At 37.1% G+C, this 23,541-nt stretch overlaps 1 protein-coding gene across 11 annotated transcripts in view; it reads left to right on the forward strand.

Moving 5' to 3' along the window:
• The window catches only part of CDKL5 (cyclin dependent kinase like 5), a 198,244-nt gene that overhangs the window by 104,301 nt on the left and 70,402 nt on the right, over window positions 1-23,541 (forward strand). For all 11 annotated transcript variants that reach the window (XR_012067489.1, XM_072956083.1, XM_072956086.1 and 8 more), the window contains 2 exons: window positions 13,251-13,296; window positions 23,310-23,446. Coding sequence is in view for 10 of the 11 variants with exons in the window: in XM_072956083.1 (XP_072812184.1) it covers window positions 13,251-13,296; window positions 23,310-23,446 (183 nt within the window). In the remaining variant the exon portion in view is untranslated. The remainder of the gene's footprint in view (window positions 1-13,250; window positions 13,297-23,309; window positions 23,447-23,541) is intronic.

Consider the following 23,541-nt stretch of genomic DNA (forward strand, 5'->3'; position numbering starts at 1 on the left):
TAGCTTTTTTTTAAAAAAAAGGTTTTAGTACTCTCATTTTCTTACTTTATAAGAAATTGTAAAATTAGGGCAAAATATTTGCCAAAAATTTTATATAAACAGATGCATAATTTATCAGTGTACTGTTAAAAGCAAAATAGAATCAGACATTCTTAAGCAGTGATTTAATAACCATTTTAACTATACTGTCTCTAACTTCAGCAAAAAGTGTGTCTATAGTCATGGGTCTGGGGTTTGTTAGGGTTCCCAGGAAGCAAGGAGCATCTTGAGCCTCTGCAGTAGCAATTGTTGTTGCTACAACAATCTGCTGTAGTTAGCTTTCTGTACATTGTTTACCCACTAATGTCTGCAGAATGTAAGTGTGCTGACTTTAAGGTATCTACATAATTTATTGGAAAAATTGGTCATGAGAAAGTTAGGCACAGCTAGTTCTTCTCTCAGTAAAGGTATCTTTACCAAGCTGTCTGTCTATAACTAGTTCAGCAGAAAACAGTTTTTGTCTTCATTTGGACCATGTGTTTTTTATGTCAATCATCAGTCCATTTTAATATTAAACCTTTCTTTGTTTTTTCTTCTGTCATTATACCTGAATGTTTACATATTTAACAGGAGTGATCTTTCTGGAATACCTGGTGATGCATCTTTGGTTAATAAATTGGTTTTTCTGTCCTGATCTTTTCTTCTATCATGGTTCCAAGTACAAGAGTAGGGTGAATGCTTTGTAGGGGAAATTCCTTTGAGACTTAAAGGAGAGATGAAAGACAGCCCTTCTAGGTGCCAGAGGAATGTGGACAGAAGATGCAGAGTTAGGGCAGGCAAGTGTTGACATTCCCTTCCCCGCCTCCCCTTTCCTCCCACCACCACTGGAGACTGAAATTCTGTGCTTAGGGGGATGGTAGGTAGGTTGAGGGTAAAGCCAAACGTGAAAGAAGCTTGTGGCCGATTCCCCTCTTGGAACTCAGGGTAGAAACTGCCTTGCAAGATTGCCTCATCACAATGGAAGCAGCAACAGCAGAGTTAAATGGCATGATGTGACTAGGTGGAGAGAGGATGCCTGGGCCTCCTTCAGCTTAAGAATGTCTTCTAAGGAATCCCAAAGTTATTATGCACCCCAGGTAGCTAGAATAAGAGCCAGTGAACCTGTCAATGGGGATGCTGAGTTGAAGGGCAAGCTGATATCAACACTATAGTTGTTGGCCAGGTAGCAGGTGTAAATGAGATTATGCAGTCTAGATGTCTTCAGCAATTAAAGCTGAGAAGGAGCCAAACAACCAGGCCAGACCCCTGGGCTCTAAGTCAAGAGTGAGTATTCGAGTCCGCAGCCCACACAGGATCCACCAGTAACATCAGGTCAGTGTCCGGGGTTCAGGCCTATAAGGAATGTTCTCTTGGAGACCAGAGAGCCCCAGGGGACAACACAAGGGCCTGTGCATGTTTATCTGCGAGCCCTTCATTCCCTTACCACAGTGAAGTTGCATAACCCCACTCACATCCATACACCCAGCTGCCATCTTGGTAGAAGCAGGGAGAAAATCTGAAGGGAAAAACTGATCCTATACCTGAAAGAGGCTATAAACCAGAAAGGACTTAGCTACTATAGAATGCAAGTTAAAGTCAAGGTCAGAGCTTGAAAAGCAAGTTTAAATCAGTTACAGAAAATTAAAGAGCACATCTTAGGTTTAGTCTTTGAGGATATATTGCCAATATTTAAATTTAAACTTTTTCTGCTATTGAGCAGCTTAAGTCCAGTGATTGTCTGATTGAGGTTGTAGATTGTGCTTGCATTCGGCATGCCTAATTAAAGCTGTACCTCAATTACTTGATCACTAGAAGTAGAGTTTTCATTTTCTCATTATCTACTCATTGTTATAAAATGAAGGCAAATGAAATAAAATTGTAACACAATTGCACGATAACTATAGTATGAACATGATGGTTAATATTACTAAACTGAAATGTTGTCTGGCAGGCTTCATTACCATGTACTCTGAAATTTCCATTCATTTGCTGACAATAACAAGTCTGAGTCTGGTGTAGACAAGGTGGTTTGAGAGCCTCTGTATATAATGTCTGAAAGTGTGTGCTGTATGAAATCAAGTGTGTCTCGAATTTTGTATCATCTGTAAATATCGAGCTAAATTGTTTTGAAAGTTCACCTATCTCTCCCTTTCTATTAAAGAAAGTTGCTATTTGCTCTGCCAGAGGGGTTAGTGAAAATTATTCTTTGGATGCCTCATTTTTCATCTTGATTACTACATTTTATTTTTTGAACATTTTATAAATTACCTAATCTATCATATTAACATAGGGTGGTAAATTTATGTTAGTCTGTAACTATGAGGTGAATTATTTTTAAATGATTCGCTTAAAATCAGCTCTGTTGAGGTATAATTTACATACAAAGACTGTACCTTCTTATAATACAGTGAGGTAGTCATTTAATTGTACAATTCAGTGAACTAGTTTCCTTAGTTCATCATGGTTGCATCCTTTGAGATTATCAGCCAGTGTCCTTTCAGGTTGATATTGATCCACTAACAGTTATACTGGGCCATATTAGAAGTACTTACAAAGACTTTCTAGGCATTTGAGTTTGTTTGCATCTATCAGCTAAGTGGTTCTAGACACTTATGTTTTTTATTCTTATATTTGTGGCACTCAGATGTCAGTCATCTAGGTGGCTCCGAGTATCACAGCCTTACTGGCTCCGTATACTTGTAATGTTCAAGTAAAAGTAGTTTATTAGGACTTTACTGTGGGAATTCCAGTGGCCTCCTTAAGAATGTAAAAGAGAGCTTCTCCCTTTGATTTTCTCTTCCCATCAAACTCATTTTCTTATATCTCATCTCGGCGAGGGGGGCTCTTCCATTCTTTCTGTTCCTCATTGGCCCAAGCTTTACCTCTTTTCCTTCATTTTCCCAAAGCTCCACTAATACAAAATGACTGGAAGTCTGTAGCACATTTGCACTGAAGATTTGAGGACCGCATTACTATACAGCACTGTAACTTGTATTAGCCAGTTCCCGGGTCTGTGACAATTTCCTTCACTGGAAATGTCTCACACCACACAAATGTTAGTTATTAGTAATTATGTGACACCTCTGTTTCCATATTATGTTTTACCAGGCTAGAGGAAATCTGTTTTGTCACAAAATGGAATAGAGGTGATGGTAAAGGATAATAATCCTTATTTTATTGTTTCAGGTGGAGAAATGAATCAATAAATGATAATTTTTAATTTAGTAAGCCTTCTGATATAACTTGATAAATATTCACAACCTAGTAACTGCAACCATTTTATAGTAATGCCGTGAAAGAATTTTTTAACAGAAAGAAAGCAATATTGGTTTTGCAGTGCCTTTTTGAGATCTGCAAGAGGCCAGAGTAGCCAAATAGCAAAAGAAGTTTTTAATCAAGACAGTATAATTCCTTCTGAAGTCTAAGCGCTTACTCAGATTCATGCCCACTGAAGGAGTTCTGGAGAGGGCCAGATGAAGTTTTCAAGGATGTTATGTTCTTTTATTATCTTCACTTTTTTAAACTTTCTGAAGAAAGAAGGAAACGGATCTATCTTAATATTTCTCCCACTGTCCTTGAAAAAAACATAAATGTGTATATTTGTATTCTGTGGGGTTTTTTGTCTTGTTTTGTTTTAGTTTCTTGTATACCAAGGAATGTCTTTTATTATTTTTAAAATTGTGGTAGGAAATAGTGTTTCTCTGTGAAACTGTAGTGGAGTTAGTAAATGATGTCCAAATAGAGGGATGGCCCGGGCTGGCAGGATGTACGTTTTGAATTGGTGATGCAGTGCAGTGAGACATTTGCACGGGCTCTTTCTCTCTTGCTCAGCATACTTTTACACCAGTCATATGTTTACTTCTTACTTCCACACTTGCAGTCCAGTGGTGGAATCAGATAAATATGTCAGTCAAGGTGTCACTTTAATACAAGTTATGAAGGAGAGGTGTCTGCTCAGAGAGCATCTGGGGCTTCATACCTAGTCATGGGGCTATGGAAAGGCTTCCCTGAGGGAGTGAGGGCTGAGCTAAGGCCTAAGAGGTAGTATAGGTTTGAGTGGGGCAAGGGAGGGCCAAGCTTTTAGGAGCAAAGGGGACAGGCCCCATAGCAGGAGAGATGGTGAGGACTGGCAGGGGCTCAACAAGCAAGGGAGACCTAAGGAGAGGAGGTTGAGAGCATCCGACTGGTCTCGGGACAGGCCTTGCAGGCCACGTGAAGGGGCTTTGACATAGTCCTTAGGGCAGGAGAGTTTGGGGAGAATTTTGAGGGGAAGTGATAGGGCAGTGAAATCAGATTTTTGTTTCTAAATGAAGAGCCTGGGTGTTGAGTGGCAGATATATTAGAACGGTTAGGAGGCTAGGCAGTACTGCAGGTGGAAAAGCCAAGGTCTCCAACTAGGATGGGAGTGTTCAGGTAGAGAAGAACAGTGGACCAATTTGGAAGAGGTTTAGGAGGCAGAAATCAGCAGCATTTGGGATTGCAGACAAGGGAGATGTTGAGTGATCCTAAACTTCTGGCTAGGGTTCATGGAGATTTGGGGCAGGAGACAGGACCAGAGTCAGAGGGGAAGATGAAGGAATGGTTCAGCATTCTATCTAAATATTTTACTTCCATTTACTCTCGTTTTATATCTCAGTAAAGATTTATGAAGGGCAGATCTAGCCCAAGGGTAGGTAGAAGGAATTTGATGTTTAATTGGAAACAAATGAGAAAATAGATTTTGTTATGTAGGAATTTTATTATTGACTTGGCTTGAAGGCAGTTGTTTTCTGTAAGACTTTTTGTAAGATCTCACTTCCCACATCTTCCTTTCTTGGCTGCATGCTCTCTCATGTTCTTGATAGTGTATTAATATTTTCATACGACTATCCTCTTTTTAAAGGCTGAACATGAAGTAAATTCTTTGTGAGTTTTCCTTGTAATGCTTTTTAAAATGTAGGCATTTTTAATAAAAGAATAATATTTTAATATATCTTTTGTTATATTTCACTATATAATGTTCTAATTGAGCCAAATTACAGAAGTTATAAAAGTAATCATTGTTTTATGAAAATGAGGTGAATGTAGATAGTGCCATGATTAATAGCTTTGATGATTTTTAAAGAATTAATCTTTTAATCACCCCATTTTCAACTAAAACTTCTTTTCACAATATATTAGTCTTTTCCAAAGCTTTACCCAATCTCCTCAACAAGTGATCAGTCTCTCTTTTAAGAGGGAGTGTTTATAGTGGAATACAACAGAACACTTAAAATGAATAAACTAGAACAGGGCTTTTCAACATTAGCACTTTTGACGTTTGGGGCCAGATAATTCTTTGTGGTGGAGGCTGTCCTGGGCACTGAAGGAATTTCATCAGCGTCCCTGCCCTCGACCCATTAGATGCTACTAGCCCCCCACCCCATTGTGACAACCGAAAGTGTCTCCAGACATTGCCAGATGTCCCCTGGAGGGCACAGTTGTCCTCAGTTGGCTAGATTTATGTTTAAATCTCAGATATACAATGTTGTGCTAAGGAAAAAAAAAGTTATTGCAAAAATATATGTGCAATAACATGCCAGTTACATGGTTTTTAATGTACAAAATAGTAAATTTGTTTATGGGTAAATTCATTGGTAGTAATAAAAATGTGCATGGGAATGGTACATACCAACTTCAGGACAGAAGTTACGTTGAGGGAGAGAAGGAATGGAAATGCACTAAGGTATGGTTGTGACATTTCGCATTTCAGAAAAAGAAAGATCAGCAGCAAATAAACCAATATGTTATAAACTTAAATCTCAAAGGGGTGTACGTTTTTTCCTTCTATTTACATGATCAGTCTATTTTAAATTTCTGTGGCATTCGTTGTATTTTTAAACTTTCGTCATAAATTTTTACTTATTGTCCTGCATTATTACACATCAGGTGTAAGCTTCTATACATATGAGATGCTTCATTTACTCACTCATGTCAAACCTAGGATGTCACACGTAAAACCTCACATAAAACAGAGGCCCTATAGACAGTTCTTAGCCGACTGACTGAAATGTTCTCCTCCTTTGCTATAGCTTGTTTCTTTTCTGATTAAGTCTGAAGTACTTAAATTTAGTAGTTAATCTAACTTTTAGTGTTGGCAAACTATGGTACTTTACAAGTAATAGATAATGCAAGTCGAGGAAAGACCTCTAAGGGATTTCTTGGAAAATAGTCTAGTTTTTATTGTTGCATATCCTGGATAACATTTTGCATTTCTCTGGTACTTGGGAAACATATGTTAGTTCCATTGTATCTACCTGCCATGGAATGTATCCTATGCTTGAATTTACTCCCATTTTATCATTTTACTCGTGATGTAAAAATAAGTAAGATAATTTGTCTAAGTTGTTGTATAAGGTTTCTGTGAAATAGAAGTCAGAATATAGATATAGATGGAAATAAAATATTTGCACATACTTTTAGGTGTATAAATATTAGACATTATTAGAAAACTGTTGGAAAATTTTTGTTGGTGCTAACATGTGTTTTTGAGAAAATGAAGAAGAGAAATAATGGTGCCTCGCCAGGCGGATGTGTGTATATGTTTCAGAATATATCCTTTTCTATAACGGAACTTACATATATGGCTTGCAAAGGTGTATAGCATGGCCAGTGATAAGAAATGGCCTCCAGAATCAGTCTTCCTGGGTTTAAACTTTTAGCCCTATTATTCTTAGCTGTATTACCTTGGGGCAAATTATGGAACCTCATTAAAAGTCAGTACATCCTTATCTGTAAAATGAACATGATGATAAGCTCCTCTTCTTATCATACTGATTTGGGGATTAAAGGAGATAATACATGGGAAGCACTTAGCCCAGAGCCTGGCACAAAAGTACTTAAAAATAATAACCTAAAGTAAGGCTTACTTTTTCAGTTATCATATCTGTCTATAATGTGATAATATTTATGTTTATAGGGTTTTGCTCCTGCTGAAGGAGCACGTCAGTGTTTCAAAGCACTTAAATGGTGGGGTATTTGCACACAAAATGCAGATTGAAATATTTTAAAATACTTCAGTTGTCAAGCTGTATTCCTTGCTATCTAGATGAATAAATAAAGAATTTCTCCCAAGGAAGGGCTTCCTCAGAGAGTAACTGGAGAATGAATTGTAGAATGTAACCTTTAGAATGGTTTAATCCATGAATAGCAGAGTAAAATAAAATCAGTATTTTTTTCTGCTCTGTTTCATAATACATGTTGGATATTTTAAATCATAGAGCAAAACATTAAAAACAATGACTCTTGCTACTTCCTTATACAGTGTATGATCGGTTTAGAGAATTCACTGTTCCAGAGCATAATTAAATCAGGTTATGTAACTGCATTTTGAATAACTTAGTAAATTTTATGATTGTTAATACTAATCACTTGCTTTGCCAGCATCTTAAGAAGGAACAATTGATTCTGGAAATAAACCAATGACTCAGGAACTTTAGACAGTCAGTAGCAGGAGCGAGTTTTAGTTATAAGTCTCTGTGTCCAGTGTGGTTGTTCACTGATTGAGGCATGATTTTTATGGGGTGAAGATTTTGAGAAAAGTAGAAGAAATATAGGCCCTAGAGATATTTTTCTGTTTGTTACTACTTACAGAATTTATTTCTCATTCTCGAATTTTTTTTTTCAGCTGAGGAAGTTTATTCTGGGAGATGTTAAATGCCTTAGTATAGCTTGTTCATTCATGAAGATAGCAGTACAATTCAGGAGTCTCTATCTTTTCTGCATTCCAAAGTGATATAATTCCAATTTTGAGGCAAAATTAAGAGTGAGACATGGATTTATCATTAATGTTTGCTTATATATTTTATCACATCCTTAGTTTGTTTTTTAAAATGTGAGCTCTTAACTAAGTCATTGTATAAACAAAGGCAGACGTTGAAACAAGTAGCACATTACGCTGATCGTGCTAACTACAGCTGGTGACATTCTCTTGCAGACGTTGTGGGGGCAACGGCATGCTTTTTGAATAAACTGAATTTAAAGCACAGTTCTTCAGGGTTATTTCTCATATTTTTTCTTCTTTGTCTACACATATATTATGTGTAGCATCTCAGGGTGATGAAATGAAGATATTAAAAACAAAAACTCATGAAAGTGCTGTTAATTGAGAAACCAAACATTGAAGATCATTGGCAGGGTCCTGGGAGATGGATTGAAAAATACAGCCTTGAACATCATGCTATTTATTCCATTTCCTGAGCCAGAATAGGGCAAACTGTACAAAGGGAGTGGGAAAAGACCTGGACTCATGCCCACAGGGGCTGGAAACAGGCGGCCACCTCAGGGTGGTAGCTATATCTGACCCTTCAGGAGCTGGAGCTCTCTGTCCCCAGTAGCCCATGTCAGCACCTGTATTGCCAGATCTTTTCAGAGAGACACAATGCCCCAAATACAGTAAGGCAAGGAGTAAAGACAGATTGGAAACAGCATGTTGCATCCTAGGATTCACAGACCCCATGAAAAGGTGTGGTGAACATAGATTAGTGGGAGCAGGATGTGCTAGGAAGTATGTGCTCGGCAAACAACTTAGAGAACCTCGCTCAAGTGGCCCTCGCTCAGGTGGCCCAGCCTCAGACTGGCCAACCCAATGAGAAGAATATTTGCTAGGAATCCAGGTTTTGAAATTGGGGTTGGGTGCATCAGTCTGCCTTTGAAATTCAGGTTGCTAAAAAAGACCCAACTACATTTTTTGCTGCCAGACTCCAGGCCTGGTGGATCTCTTCCTATCTTAGTAAGGATGTGTTTAAAATGGGGGTGACGGATGTGGCTTATGAAAAGACATGGGTAGATAAAGAAAACACTGTGCTAAAGATTTAAAAACAACACATAGTTCTAAAAGTGATTTTTTTTTTTGTAACAAGCAGGTGAAGTTGTCTCCTGAAGGGCAGCCAGGAGGATATGACCTCTATTGTGATAAGAAGCTATAAAACAAGGCAAAAATTGTAGAAATTGACCAAGATAAAGAAACCTAAAATAATGGCTGTAAAAGAACAAAGTTGATGTCACAGTTTTGATTAGTTCACTCTGAAATAGTCATTTATTAAATATTTTTTGAACACCTACTATCTGCCTGCACTTACAATGCAGTAGTGAACAAAACACATAAAGCAATTATGAAAAATTCAACCTAAAAGTTATAAGGTTTCTAGTGGAAATTATTAGAAAAATAGGAGTGGAAACAACATTTGAGGTTGGTAGAAGAAAAATTTTCTAAGTTCTTTGATTTCCAGGTAATATTAGTTCAAAATATGCACATACACACGTACACACTTCTAGATATATTCTGATAATTAAAAATTTCCATTCCAAGGAAAAGGAAAAGTTCTATCAGCATCTGGGCAGAAAAGAAGGTTATTTACATTGGAACAAAACCCAAATTGAACTCAGAGTTCTTTTCTATAACACAAATAAATACCTGAAGACCATCAGGGCACTGCTAGCCTATTTGGAGCCTTTCATTTTCTTCCTGGATAATTATCTTAGTATATGGATTTTGTTATAACAAAACACTTTACTCTTATCTACTGGAAAGTTGCTTTAATAAACATACAAACCTGTGATATCTATGATGTAAACTGGGCTTTCTTTACAGGACACACAACCTCATAGCAACCCTGAAGATGGTGGAGAACATAAGGTTGTCTTCCCAAGAATTCTGTGCCATTGATGTGTGAGGGCTTTCAGATATGTAAAGACCTGGAAAATAGGATACTTTCTCAGAAAGCCATTCAAAGATGTACACTGGCTGAGCGAAAACTTAATGCAAATCGAGCCCTCAAATGTGTGAAAACCATGGTAGGAAATATGTAAAGAAATATAGGCTAAATATAATAGCTCATGTGTATATAATTACAAATTAAATATAACAGCCAAAACCTATTCTCAATAATAAATTTATTTAACAAAATGGTATAAGAAGAATCAGGCTATATAACCCCTCATTAATTTAAAACAGTTTAAAGTCACAGTAATTTAAACTGGTTCTGGCATAAGAATCAACAGATCAATACTATAGACTAGATTAGAAGGCTCTGATGGAAAATGTAGAGTATCTATGTAAGAATGCTAAGATGCCACAAAACTAGAAATCCATGGTGAAAGATATTGGGAAAATTGGTTCAGTATTTAGAAGTTATTTTAAATTTAGATTCCCTTACCATATCACATATTAAAATAAATTACAAGTAGATAAAGACTTAAAGAATAAAATTAAATCATTAAAATATTGAGATAGATGTGTGGATGAATATTAATCATAACTCAAGCTAAGTAAAGGCTTTGATCACAGGAGTCATACAGGTAATAACAAAGGCATGTGTCAATAAACTTGACTATGTAATGAGTTACATTCAACAACAATAACAGTAGCACCGTGAATAATTCAGTGACCACAACAATCTGGGAAGAATATTTGTAACAAAATTTGGCAACAAATTCGCATTCATGAATTAGTAAGAACAACATTAAGCTTAGTTACACCTTATTTCACTTACCAGTTGATAGAAGAAAACCTCTAATCTCATTGATGTTTAAAGATTTTTTTTAGCGATCGTATTTAGTGTCGGCTATGGTTGTAGAGTGGGTTCTCATATGCTGGTGAAGGGAACTGTGAATGATCTATTTTTGGGTATCAGTTTGGCAGTATTAGGAGCCTTGATGTTTCATACTCTTTGACCAAGTTAAGTCATTTACAGAATTTATTTTATGGAAATAAAGATGTAGATGTTGAAATAGGTACATTGATAGACTGGTTAAGTAACTATCCATTAAAATTGGTGGTTTTAAAAATTATTTAATGACAGGTCAAAATGGTCCTTATACAATATCAATTGAAATAAAAGCAACATATAACACAATATACGATATGCTCTTGCAATTTGAGGAAAATTTACTGGAAGAAAATATACCAAAATGTTATTAGCAAGGGTTACAGAGTTTGTTTCATTTTGTACACCTTTTATACTCTTAAAGTTTTTATACTCTTTGTATTCTGTATTTTCTGTAATGAGTTTGCATTATTTTTATAAGTAGTTTGAATAAAAGTGAAATGTTAGATTTTTTCCAGCAACTTCTGCCCTTAATTGCATGTGTTTCCCACCAAATATTGAATTGATGTTATGAACAAAACTTCTTGTTTGGCTTTGTTCTATAATTAAATATATAAACCATATTAAGTGTATGTTTATTGACAAGAAAGAGGGTTTCAATGGTATTGGTTAAAGGATAAATAAAAGAATAAACAATTCACCTTATTTGACCCCCTTTTGGGCAACTTTTTTTTTTTTTACTGTAAATTCTATTTATGAGATACCAGGATGGGGAAAAAAACCTGATAAATTAGATGGTTCTAGTCATAAATTTAAATTTGTAGTCATATCAGTGGATAGTTTTGAACTAAGCAAGACCTTTTATAAAATCAGGCAAAGTTTTAACTCTTAGGATGCAATAAAAATATATATGTGTGTGTGTATATGTGTATGTGTGTGTATATATATATATATATATGAAATATAGGATGAAATGCTACCTGGAACAGTACTCAGTTGAGATGTGAGCAGTCCTCCTCTCTTCCTGGATGTGATGTGCTTGCCCCTTTCTTTGTGCTGTGAGCAGTTTCCTGACAGGATTTTGTTCTTTCCCTTAGGCCATAGGTGGGTTGCTAGCTAGAGCAGTTTAAAAAGGAGCAGGGTAAGAAAACAATGTCAGTGTATTAAGAGAGAATAGCATACCTAAGAAGAGTTACTGGTCCTACCTGTACTAATATTCTAGTTCATCATCCTCTACATTACTTTGACTTTGCAGTTATTCCTTCTCGGTAATGAAACAGTTGCAATGTCAGAAAGTATGTGGAAGGCTGAGTTTAAGTCAAAAGGTCTGCTAATGTACAAATAAATTGTATCACCAAAACTGTCTATACTCTATAATTCTATTCCCCCATTAAAAATAAAAGCACAATAATCTTAAGAATCTTTTTCCTCAGTAGCCTGTAACACTTCCAGATGATTATTTCCCTGTAACACAAATATGAAGGCTGGTATTTTCTTCATTTTTCAGTGGGCATATGAGAAATAGAAATAGAAAAGGTTTGGTTTACAGACATAGTTCCAACTCAAGGTTTGTCTTTCAGCATGATTGAAGTGGTCACTTTTTTTTTTCTTTCTTTTCACTCCTCATTTTTATGATTCCCCTTGCTTTTGTAAGGAATCTAGGAGAACAGCATATATTTTTAATAAGTTAATGATTTTGTACCCTATTGGTTATTGCCTAGGATTGTGTCCATTTTTTAAGTCTTTGTTTTGATGCAGGAACAAAGTTTTATTAAAAGATTTGCTCCTACAGATCTGAAAGTATACTCACTTAGAGTCAAAAAGAGCAGGACTGAGTCATTCAGAAGATCTTTCTATGGGACATGTTGGCTTTGAAGAATCTATATATTACTTTACCAAAACCTTTTTTATTCCTTTTATAGATTAGAATATTAGACATGAATTATTTAGCCTAGCTATACTTAGTCCTTAGCATTTCCATTTCCTTTCCAGCCCTTATTTTCTTCTCTGCCAACTAAAAAAGACCAAAAAAAAAAAATTGTGATGTTCCAGTTTAAAGTAGGGTTCTTCTCACCAACTACTTCTGTTTAGGAGAGCTAAATAAGGGCAGGGGGAAGTTGGTGATTGGTATTTGGTGGCAAATGCTTATTTCACTTTGGATTTGAAATGGCTATCAATGGAGAAGGGGGGCTGGTGAACAACTAGATAGGTTTGTTAGGAAGAGAGAAGTGAAGGGAGGAGCCTTGGAAGAGGCATTCTGCTACCAGCAACCACCAAGTATTGTAGAAGCCATTTCTCTGGTCTTAGAAGCTCAGTTAAATGTGTCCCTGGGTTTCAGAGGGCAGTGTCGATGCTGGTCTCTTCGTCAGTCATCCTCGAATGTTGGCGTAGCCTCAAGACATCTGCTGGTTCATCCATGTTCTATTGCCATCTCTGCTCTTGGTCTCCCAGCCCCTCCCACTTCTCCTTTTCCTTCCCCTGACAGTGTCTGCAGGGAGGTAAGAGAACTTTGGAACCAAGAAATGAGGGACTGGGGAAGAAGAGGATTTATGTTTTTATTCTCTGGATTCTTGCTACTCTGTTTCAGAATATATTCCTTGACAGTTGGGATTCCCAGTTTGAAAAACACTGGAGAATGACTTTCCCTCTGCCTCTTTTCCTTTGCAGGAAACACATGAAATTGTGGCAATCAAGAAATTCAAGGACAGTGAAGGTATGTATATATTTTTTTCATTTTATAATTTTGTTTTTGTGAATAGAATATGGAAGAGATGACATCTAGCTGATTAAACTCTGTTCCTGAGATTTTAAAGTTTCAATCTCAGAAAGTGAATATAGCTGATTAATCATTATGCTTTGCTTTGAAACATTTAGTTCCTTCTGTGTGAATCTTTTCAAATCTCATGATATTAGTAAATTCATCTTGTGTTTTAAGATATAGTCAACATTGGAAATCTTGCTTCAAATGCTGGATAAAAGACATGATATTTATACTGTGTCTAAATATTAAGAGTTTAAAATTAGAAAACTTATCTGAAGTAAATACTTCTTGGGTTCACACAAGTAGCGAGTGCTGGGTTAAAGACTTGGGTATTGGTTACTATGATCTCTGGTTCCTAGTTAGCTAGAAATACAAGGATAAGTTATATGTAGACAGTATTGAAGGAGTATTTAGACTGACTCATTGGGAGAATAAAAGCTTTTCAAGAAGAAGTACCATACTTGGAGGCTTTGGTCACACATCCAGACCATTTCAGATGGAGTATTAAAATTACCCTGTGCTGGACAAGAAAGTTTAAAATAAAGCATTAACAACAACAAAAGTAATATACCAAAAAAAAAGTAATGTACAAAAGAAAAAATAAAGGATTTCAGTAGATCATTATGTTTTAAACCCGGAATATTGGCCATCCAAAGATAGCCGAGTAGAAAAACTGACCACAAAGACAAGTGTGGCCTTTAGGAAGCTCTAGGAAGCACTTTTTCATTTTTTTTTGACAGAGAAACACAGTAGCAATATTTTTTACATCCTAACCCAGTATCCACATATGTAATGTCACATATATAATTGAAGCAAAATGTCACAACTATGTATTTCACTACTGTGAGGTTCTCAATTTTTTTGACTTTCCTGCTCATGAATTCATATAAGTGCCTATTTTGGCATTGAATACGTTGATTTCACCACTGATGAGTCACAACCAGCCACCTGAACACTAGTGCTGCAGGGGTAAGAGGCCCCAGCACAGCATTAACCTTCACGTCTAATTGGAAGTGTGACAGTAGCTTTCATAGCCTACCTTCATCAGCACACATTGACTAAGTACTGTAAGACAACAGCCTCTGTATTGGTGAAGTGTCATCACCCGTACCTTAGAGGCTTCACAGACATTATTACCAAGAGGGGCTTGCTCACCCCTCCTGGGGTAGATGCAGTAGTATTTGAAGTAAACCAGCTCTGTTGTGCTAGTTCTGTGGAGCACATGCACCTCAGCCAGGAACTTTAGCATTGTCTTGGCAGCCTTAAAGGGAACTGATTAAAAAATGCTTTTAGCTTGTCCTTTAAAAACAGAAACAAAAACAAAACCTGCTTCAAAGGATGTACCTGTAGTCTAACAGGAAGCAATAGCCCCAGGCCAGCCCACTGTGAGACCATTGAAAATGAGCCCTTTGAACAGTGGCTTTGGGCTAACTGCAGGTGGCCAAGAAACAAATGGTGATCTCCTGAAAAGAATGGTTGCAACAGTAGATCAAAGCATAACCTTTGTCAGCATGTAAAGACTTCTGGCTGTGCATTCATCTTGTAAGGCACATTGTCAAGCGTCAGTTACCACCAAAAATAATAATTGTCATCAAATTTTTGGAAAGCTGTGCAATCTAGGCCACACGTCATTGCTTTTTAAAAAAAAAAACTCCATACCATGTTCTTCACAATCTCTCTCCTATGAATACCAATTCTTAGCTTCAAGTAAACGATGTATTTGTCCCTGTGTTACAATACTTTAAGAGTGGCAATCAGCGGTGTATCTGTTGAAATTCATTGAGCACTGAGACAGGTGCTGTAAGTGCAGTGAAAGTAAATCAGGTTCAGATACTTTCGAGAAGCTTATGACCTATTAGTAAAATTGAGACCTGTAAATAAACAGAAATGAAACAGAGTGGAAAGCAGTCAGTGCCTGGATGTCTTTGTATAATTTTGAGGTGAGATGATTTCTTGCTCTGGCATCCCGGGAGTGTGTGGATAGTTCAGTCATTGTAGGAAACATTTGATTAGTCCTTATTTCACTGAGCTGACAAAGCATGAATCCACTCTGCTGTCATCTCTGCTGGGCCATTATCAGTTACCACACCCACCTTGCAGATGGAGCCTGTAGGAACGCCTATACATATTTCTATAAGGACATTTCCTAAACATTTCATTGGTAGAATCTGAAGACATCTTTAGTTATTCGTAACTTTTTAGTTCCAAGACTATTCTAGGCACACTTTCCTATTGTTTCCACTTCTCTCTGGGAGATCTCACATCTGTCTTTATCCTTTTTCTCCTGCCAGAGTAGTATCTTGCTTAATGGACACTAAGGAAACATGTGTGGTAAACTGCCCTTTTGGAGTGTGAAGGGTCCACAGATAGTCTTGTGCGGGTGAGGGTGTCCATTTAACCCCTGTGTAAACCACTTAATTCTGAATCAATTTATCATCTTGAATTTTAGCCAGGCCAATTATAATAAAAAATAGAGTCTTATTATAATGTTGCCCTATCGTCATATAGCTCTCATAAATTTCTTTTATTAGTCTTCTGAATATGTTCTTTTGATATAATAGTGACTTTTCCAAATCCAGTGTATAAAAATTTTGTGAAGATAATGAAATAATCCTGTGAAAACATAATTAAACTGAAACAGGATCTGAACTTGGTCTGACCCATGTTCAAACTAATCAAGTATTTACATGCTGATGATAACAAGGGGTATTTCATGAGAGTATATATTACCTTCTGTTAGCTTTAAAAGATTATGATGATGTCCTGTTTTCTTGTTAAATTCGTATGTATCCACAAATTTGTTATAAACATTTTTAAACAACATTTTAAGATAGACCACTATTTAGTTCAAGAAGTTCAATTTCAAAATTTCATAGTCATTAAAAGGTTTGACTGGGACTTTAAGTTGAGAAAAATGGAACTAAAATTATGAAAATAAGTTTATCTTATAGTTAATACATTTTAGGTTATAGCAACTATGAGCTGTTTCTTAGAAGAAAGAATCAAGTGTTATCTTTTGGTGGGGAGGAGCAATTTTTATAGTAAAATTTTAGGTTAGGTCATGAATGACTTTCACGATAAAAAGGTCATTAAAAATATACAAAATTTTTTCTTCATTTTTGTGTGTTCCTGTTTTTCTGTCTTCATCCTTGTCAGTTTTTTATTCTCCAGTTGTTAGCTGATAAAATTTCATCAGATTGTTTATGGGTGTCTTTGCCTATGATTCTCCCTGAAAAACTCTGACACACTGGTGGGAATAAAAGTTCCTGTTAAAAGGGACGAATATTTGAGTGATGGCAGTTTTATTTGAGATCACTTCACTTGTTAATACTTTCTTGTTTTGATGACTTTTGCTTCTTTATACATCATCATAAATGTGGAATCTCGGATAATGAATTCTTAATGATACCTTGAATAATAGTATTATAAATTTGTCCATTAATGTAAGTTCCCATAGAAAAACATTAACTAATAAATAGCTAGTCAACCAGAAGTTTCTATAAAGTTAATTCTGCTCAGTACGTATTTGGATTTTCTGAGAAGAAAAAAAAAAAGACCACAACCAAAAAGATACTAGAGTTTATTTAGTTGAAAGGTACTTTTCAGACTATGTATAGTGATAAATTTAGCCTAATTATCCTACCCTTCCTGTAACTCCAATCCTGTGCAGTGAAATGTTCAGGTGATAATCTTCTATCACTGTTGGATCATCATTCTCATGTAAACATATGTACCAGTGTCTGCAATCCTCAATTTGTTAAATAATCCAAGAGCACTGATTTAGATTAGATAGCTTTGGACCAGCAAGAATTAAAAATGTCTATTTAACCTTTAAGAAGTCATGTGGTCTTCACCTGCACCCCAATGTTCATAGCAGCACTATTTACAATAGCCAAAACATGGAAACAGCCTAAATGTCCATCAACAGGTGACTGGATAAAGAAGATGTGGTATATTTATACAATGGAATACTACTCAGCCATAAAAACCGACAACATAATGCCATTTGCAGCAATATGGATGCTCCTAGAGAATGTCATTCTAAGTGAAGTAAGCCAGAAAGAGAAAGAAAAATACCATATGAGATCGCTCATATGTGGAATCTAAAAAACAAAAACAAACAAACAAACAAAAACAAAGCATGAATACAGGACAGAAATAGACTCATGGACAGAGAATACAGACTTGTGGTTACCAGGGGGGTAGAGGGTGGGAAGGGATAGACTGGGATTTCAAAATTGTAGAATAGATAAACAAGATTACACTGTATAGCACAGGGAAATATACACAAAATGTTATGATAAATCACAGAGGAAAAAATGTGACAATGAGTGTGTATATGTCCATGAATGACTGAAAAATTGTGCTGAACACTGGAATTTGACACAACATTGTAAAATGATTATAAATCAATAAAAATGTTAAAATAAATAAAAATAGAAACTGAAAACAAAAAAAAAGAAGTCATATGGTCTAAAATTTATTTTTAACAAACATTTGCATCCTTTGATGTGACAACATCTTTTATTTATTTGAACTTTTCAGTCTTCCCTGAATGTATAGGTGATGGGATGGGGAGGGATTCTCCCTGCTTGTCACTGGACCTCCATACATGGCGAGGAGGCTGACTTTTAGGGAGCTGTGTAGCAGTTTGTAGTTAAGATGGAATTTTGGTTGTGTCTTTGCTTTTATATCAAATAAAACTGCTTGCATTTCATATCCTGCTGCTGCTTATGTTTTCTGTAGATAAATTTTTTTAAAATGGACATATCTGTTCTTAATCAGGAGAAAATGTTTAATTGATCATGTACTCTTTCCTCCAGTTTATTTCATCCTTATTTTTACCCAGACACTAGAAAGCTCTATTCTGATCTCAGGATCGAGGGAACTCTGGTCTTTTATTTTGTATATTTGTATACAACAAGCGTTCATAACCTTTAGCCTTTATATTCAAGAACCTGATTTCTCTGTAAGAAAGGCCTTGAGACAAACTTTCCAACCCTTGGTTAAACAGGGAATTCAGGTAACTAAGCTTGAACATTCTGGCCAGTCATGATTTCAACACTTCTTTTTAATGACCCAAATGAATCTCTTTCAAACTTCAGGGATTCTTCTAGGATTTGGTGTGCATTTTGCACCTTTCATGATTTAATAAATTTCCACTGTGCTTTACCTGGTCTACATCTTTGAAGATTTAATGGTTTTCATCATTTTTGGTATATATGACAACAACGACACTGTTCAAAACCTCCTGACCATGTTACTTGCCCTCCTGTTGATGTTCCCTCTTCAGTCTGGGCAGCCAGGCTCAAACATGGCACTCTTACGGTTTTTGTACAAGGATGGCTTGGCTCCCCATACATTATACCTATTAAAAGGTCCATTTTGGGGGGCCTCTTTGGCTATACAAGAATGTCAGGTTTGTGATTTCATAAAGTAGGTTACAGCTATTTCTGGATTTCTTTTCCAAGCCCACAGTTCTTTAAAAATAGAGTTACAAAAGAGTTTCTGCTCATCTTTAGGTTTTTCTCTTTTCATCACATACTTTTCTTTGCATTTATTTTGCTCCTATGATCTTTCTTTTTGAAAATTGTTTCCTTTTACTTTAGTGAATCTCCTTTCTTGATTTTAAGGTGTGTTAACTTGCCTTACTGGCAAGCTTAGAAATAGGTTAGTTTTTTTGTTTTTTGTTTTTTTACTTAATGTTCTTTTTCTACCCTACCATTTAGTCATCACTCAGTAAAATTTATATAACTTTGAAGAATGGCTGCCTGTACTAAGCTAAAACCACCCTCAGTGGTAACTGATGACAAAGCGCATCGGCATGCACATAAGCAGGAATCGCGTGGAAGTAGCAGCATTTAGAGCTGGAAGGACCTTCAGCATCATCTAGTAGAACCACACTCCAGTTTACAGCTGAGGGACCACAGCTAGTATGTGATTAGCTGAAACTAAGACACAGACCCCAGGATCTTCACTGAGTTTTTCTTCCACCCACACTGTGATGCTTTGCCACTCAGCTAAGCAGAGGCAGAGTCTAGACCTGAACTTGGGTGTTCTGACTCACTCTCCAAAACTTGCTCACTGCTTTACACCATGTTGTCTCCGTCCCCATGTTCTACTGTTTGTGACTTTCCCATCACTTACCCTGAGAAAGTTACTCTTTCTAGACTTGATTTCTTCATTTCTCAATAAAGAATCCATGGGGTTATTTCAACTACAAGGCACAGGGTTTTGTGCTCACTTCAGTGGGCTGTTTCCACCTTTAAAAAACTGCCTCACTGAACAGCTTTGCTGCTTTCTAAACCTTTGAGGAGAGAAGCATGTGTAAGTGGAATGTGCATTCCTTTTCCCCCCACCATTGGATCATTTAGTTAAACCACAGTATTCACCATAAAGTACAGGGTACGCCAGGAACTGAGTACTTAAAAGTACTCAGAGGGACAGAAATGATAGGAATTCCAAATAATGAAGAGTGTGCATTTTGCTTGCACTTGGGGAATTAATAACCCTGCTTCCTGCCTGTTCCCATTCATTACAATCTTAGTGCCAAAGAGCTTACCTCAACTTTTAATAACTATGACTGGCATAAACTACAGAAGCCTTCATTTCCTAAACAAGATGGACTGCCCAAATGATGTGGTTTAGGCTGTGCATGCTAGGTGATTTTGTGAGCTTCTTTTTGAAGATTTATTTCTCTTTTCTCTCTGACCATTGTTTAACAAAGTCAGTATACATTTGAATGATGTCTGTGTAACAAAGTACCAAAATTCAGTGAAGTTTAGGCTCATAATCAATGAGATTTTAATGAAACAAAATCATAGATTAGTAGATTTGAAAAAGAATGGGATTTTTAGGGTGCATGTGTGGGTGGGGAGGAGTGCCCATTTATTTATTTTATGAATGAAAAGTTAAATGGCTTGCCCAAAGTCACATGTCACTGTGTTAGTTGATTATAAGGGTCCAAAATCTAGGTCTCCTAAATCCTACTTCAACCTTCCTCCTACGATAGCCATTTGGCTTTATCTGTTAGCAAAGGGAAACTGCCACAAGTTCCTAATGATACAAAGCTCCCTTTTTTCAGTGCCAAGAATTTGCCAAGCATTTGATTAGAAAGATATACTAGCTGTATTTACTTTTGACTTTGTTGCAACATTTATTTGTACCCAGCTCCAGCATAGCTTAGGGATGCTCCTAGTGACTAGATATGTATGTGTTCTTGACCCGTGGTGCTATCACTTTTCTGGAGCCTCCATTTTTCATAGTCACATAATGTAGAAGACAACCAAGGACAGAGGTGAACAGGGGAAAATAAATTCAGTTTGTTTTATTGCCTGAAAAGCTGCCCTTTCAAAGTTCTGGAGAGAGAAGATTGAAAGCACTGTCCTCAAAACTGAGAGGGCAAAGTGCCTCTTGTTAGCTATCACATGGCTGCTTCCCATGTCTTAGGGGAATTAGAGCTCACTACGTATGGGGAAAGATTTCCTCATGGCACCAGTGAAGGCATTCATGTGGAAAGTATTTATTGATCCCCGCTGTGCCAGGTCTGGTCCTAGGTAGTTGGGTGTGTGTTGTTGAGTTTAGACCTGTCCTCCTAGAGCTCTCAGTTTAGCAGGGGTGGCCACGGAGATGGTAAACCAGTAAGCAAACAAATACATCAGTACAAATGATGAGAAAGTCTGTGAAAGAAAAGTCAGAGTACTGTGATGAGGACTTATGGGGATGGAGGCTTGCTTTGGTTGAGTGATCGAGTGACATTTAAACTGAAACCTGAAGGAGCCAGGCTTGTAAAGAGTCTGGTAGTATAACGACAGTTCTGGGCAGAGGGGACATGTTCAAAGGCCCTAAGGTTGAAAAATAAAGTTTGGGGCTATTTTGGGAACCAAAAGACCAATGCGAAGGAGGGAGAGAAGGGCATGAGATGGGGATGGAAACGCAGACAGGGACCAGGTCATGAGTAGTATAGGTGTCTCTTGCTGAATTACTTCCTTGTTAGAAGATCATTTGCTACTTACTGAGATCTGTGTGGCAGTCTGTATCTTAGAGACAGGTGGATTTTAGTTTGAATTCTCCAACTTTAGGAGGAACTCAGATGGGACAGCAGAGAAGCAGGTTAGCCTTCTTCATAGGAATAAAGGCTTTTCGCTTCCGTAGGTTCTGCCAGTCACAAAACACCACTTCTCTGGCCTGGCCCCAACTGGCAAAACAGCTGGACCTCTGTCCTGCAACAAGCCTCTAAGCCACTTTGGGAAGTCCCTTGATCACATCATACACATTGCCTTTATTGCCAGGTAGCCCTCCTGTTTCATGCATGACATGAGCCCTGTGAGTACCCAGTTCCCAGTTGACCCCCCTGAAATGGGCTGGGCTATAGTTTACTGCCTATGCCCCTGTCGGTCTTTGCTACTGCTATGTCCTGCCTTCTGATAGACAGTTTCTGTCTCCTTCCTTAATGCGTACTCTGGCATTCTCCAACAGTTTTCTTGAAGGAGAATATTTCACTTGTGTAACCAGTTCACAGAGGGATGTTGACTTCGTTTCCTGTTTGTTACAGATACTCTGGTGCTACTACAAAGCCCGTGCTTTTATTAGTCTCTTTTCTTTATGCTCCATTTGAATGGGGGTTAGGAGAGGAGCTGAAATAGAAAATAATCTGAAAAGTACTCCTGGCACTGCACTTCGAATCTCCCCTTCCCCTTTGGCCCCATTCAGGTTTTTTCTCTTGTGTACCTTGCTCATGAAGCATTTCTTCCTCAGAGGTTTCTTCATCTTTCTTGTCCCTGTCCCTGAACTTATCCTTCCTAGATACACCTTAACTTGAGGGTCACACAACTTAGGCTTTCAAGCTATAATTTTGACCATTATCCAAAATCTTGGGGCCAAATATATTTTAGAATTCATAATTTTTAGATTCTAGAATGGAAATATGGCTTGTTACTTTAGCACCCTGTAAGCAGCTATTATTTCTAAAGCCTAACGCATGAATGTTCATACTAAATGGGATAAGCAAAGGCTTATAGGTGATCTCATGTTCAGGTTCTGCCTCTGAAGAAATTTGCCATAAACTTTGAAAAAGCATTCAGTTTTTAGAGTGATTTTTTAATTTTTTGTAATTGCAGATAAGGGATTATGAACCTATGTCCTTCCTTGTATATTCATACATAAACATGGCAGTTAGAATTTCCTGGCTAAATCTAAAACTATTATAAAAACTCCTTTAAAATGAAATATTACCTTCCCTGCTCCCCTGCTGGTTGATCTGTTAGAGTTATGGGACTTCTGTCTTCCCTCCTTGTCTGTGGGGGTTCATGAGTGGAGTTAATATGGAAAGGTATATTGGGCCAGCATAAGTTCTCCATCCCAGTACAGCTACGCCATCTGGGGAGGACACATGGACATGCCACAGGAGAACAGCAGGAACCTGCAGCAGCCACTGTTCAGAGAGAAGATTGGGCATCCTTAGAATTCCTGCAGCTTGACTGTGAGCTGCATTGTGGATGCCTCACAGAGGTAACTCGCGTGCAGCCTGAGGAATAAAATGTTCTTTTAAGCCAAAGCTTCAAGCCAAACTTAAAAACATCAACTGCTACAGATACTGCGTAGAGGTTCCTCTGGACACTGTTGCAGTTGATCCCTTTTTACCCTTTTAAACTCTTTCTTCCTCAGTATGTAGTGTGAGAGTTAAAATGACAGTGGATTCATACATCATATCTATAAGTCTGTGTTTTACTTGTATACTTTGCAATAAGGAATATAAAAAAAATACAAGCAGAAAATTAGGTTTGTGCTGGTCAAGTAAGCCTTTTCTTCTTAGAAAATGTGATACTTATGATTCCATCCTTTGACTTCTTATGCAGAAGTACTCAAAGTGGAAAGTGAAATTGGCATGTTTTCAGTGTTAGAAATTTTTGAATAGTGGTTTGAAAGCTTTAATTTTACTCTATTCACCATTGTTTACATTCTAGAAAATGAAGAAGTCAAAGAAACGACTTTACGAGAGCTTAAAATGCTTCGTACTCTCAAGCAGGAAAACATTGTGGAGCTGAAGGAAGCATTTCGTCGGAGGGGGAAGTTGTACTTGGTGTTTGAGTATGTTGAAAAAGTAAGTCACTAATTGATGCAATGGAGATTTGCCTGATTATATTTAGGACTGTTTCTGATACTATTCAAGGAAGTATTATTATCTAGTATGACTTG

The sequence above is a fragment of the Vicugna pacos genome, chromosome X (assembly GCF_048564905.1).
Source record: "Vicugna pacos chromosome X, VicPac4, whole genome shotgun sequence".
In the NCBI taxonomy this organism is placed as follows: domain Eukaryota; kingdom Metazoa; phylum Chordata; class Mammalia; order Artiodactyla; family Camelidae; genus Vicugna; species Vicugna pacos.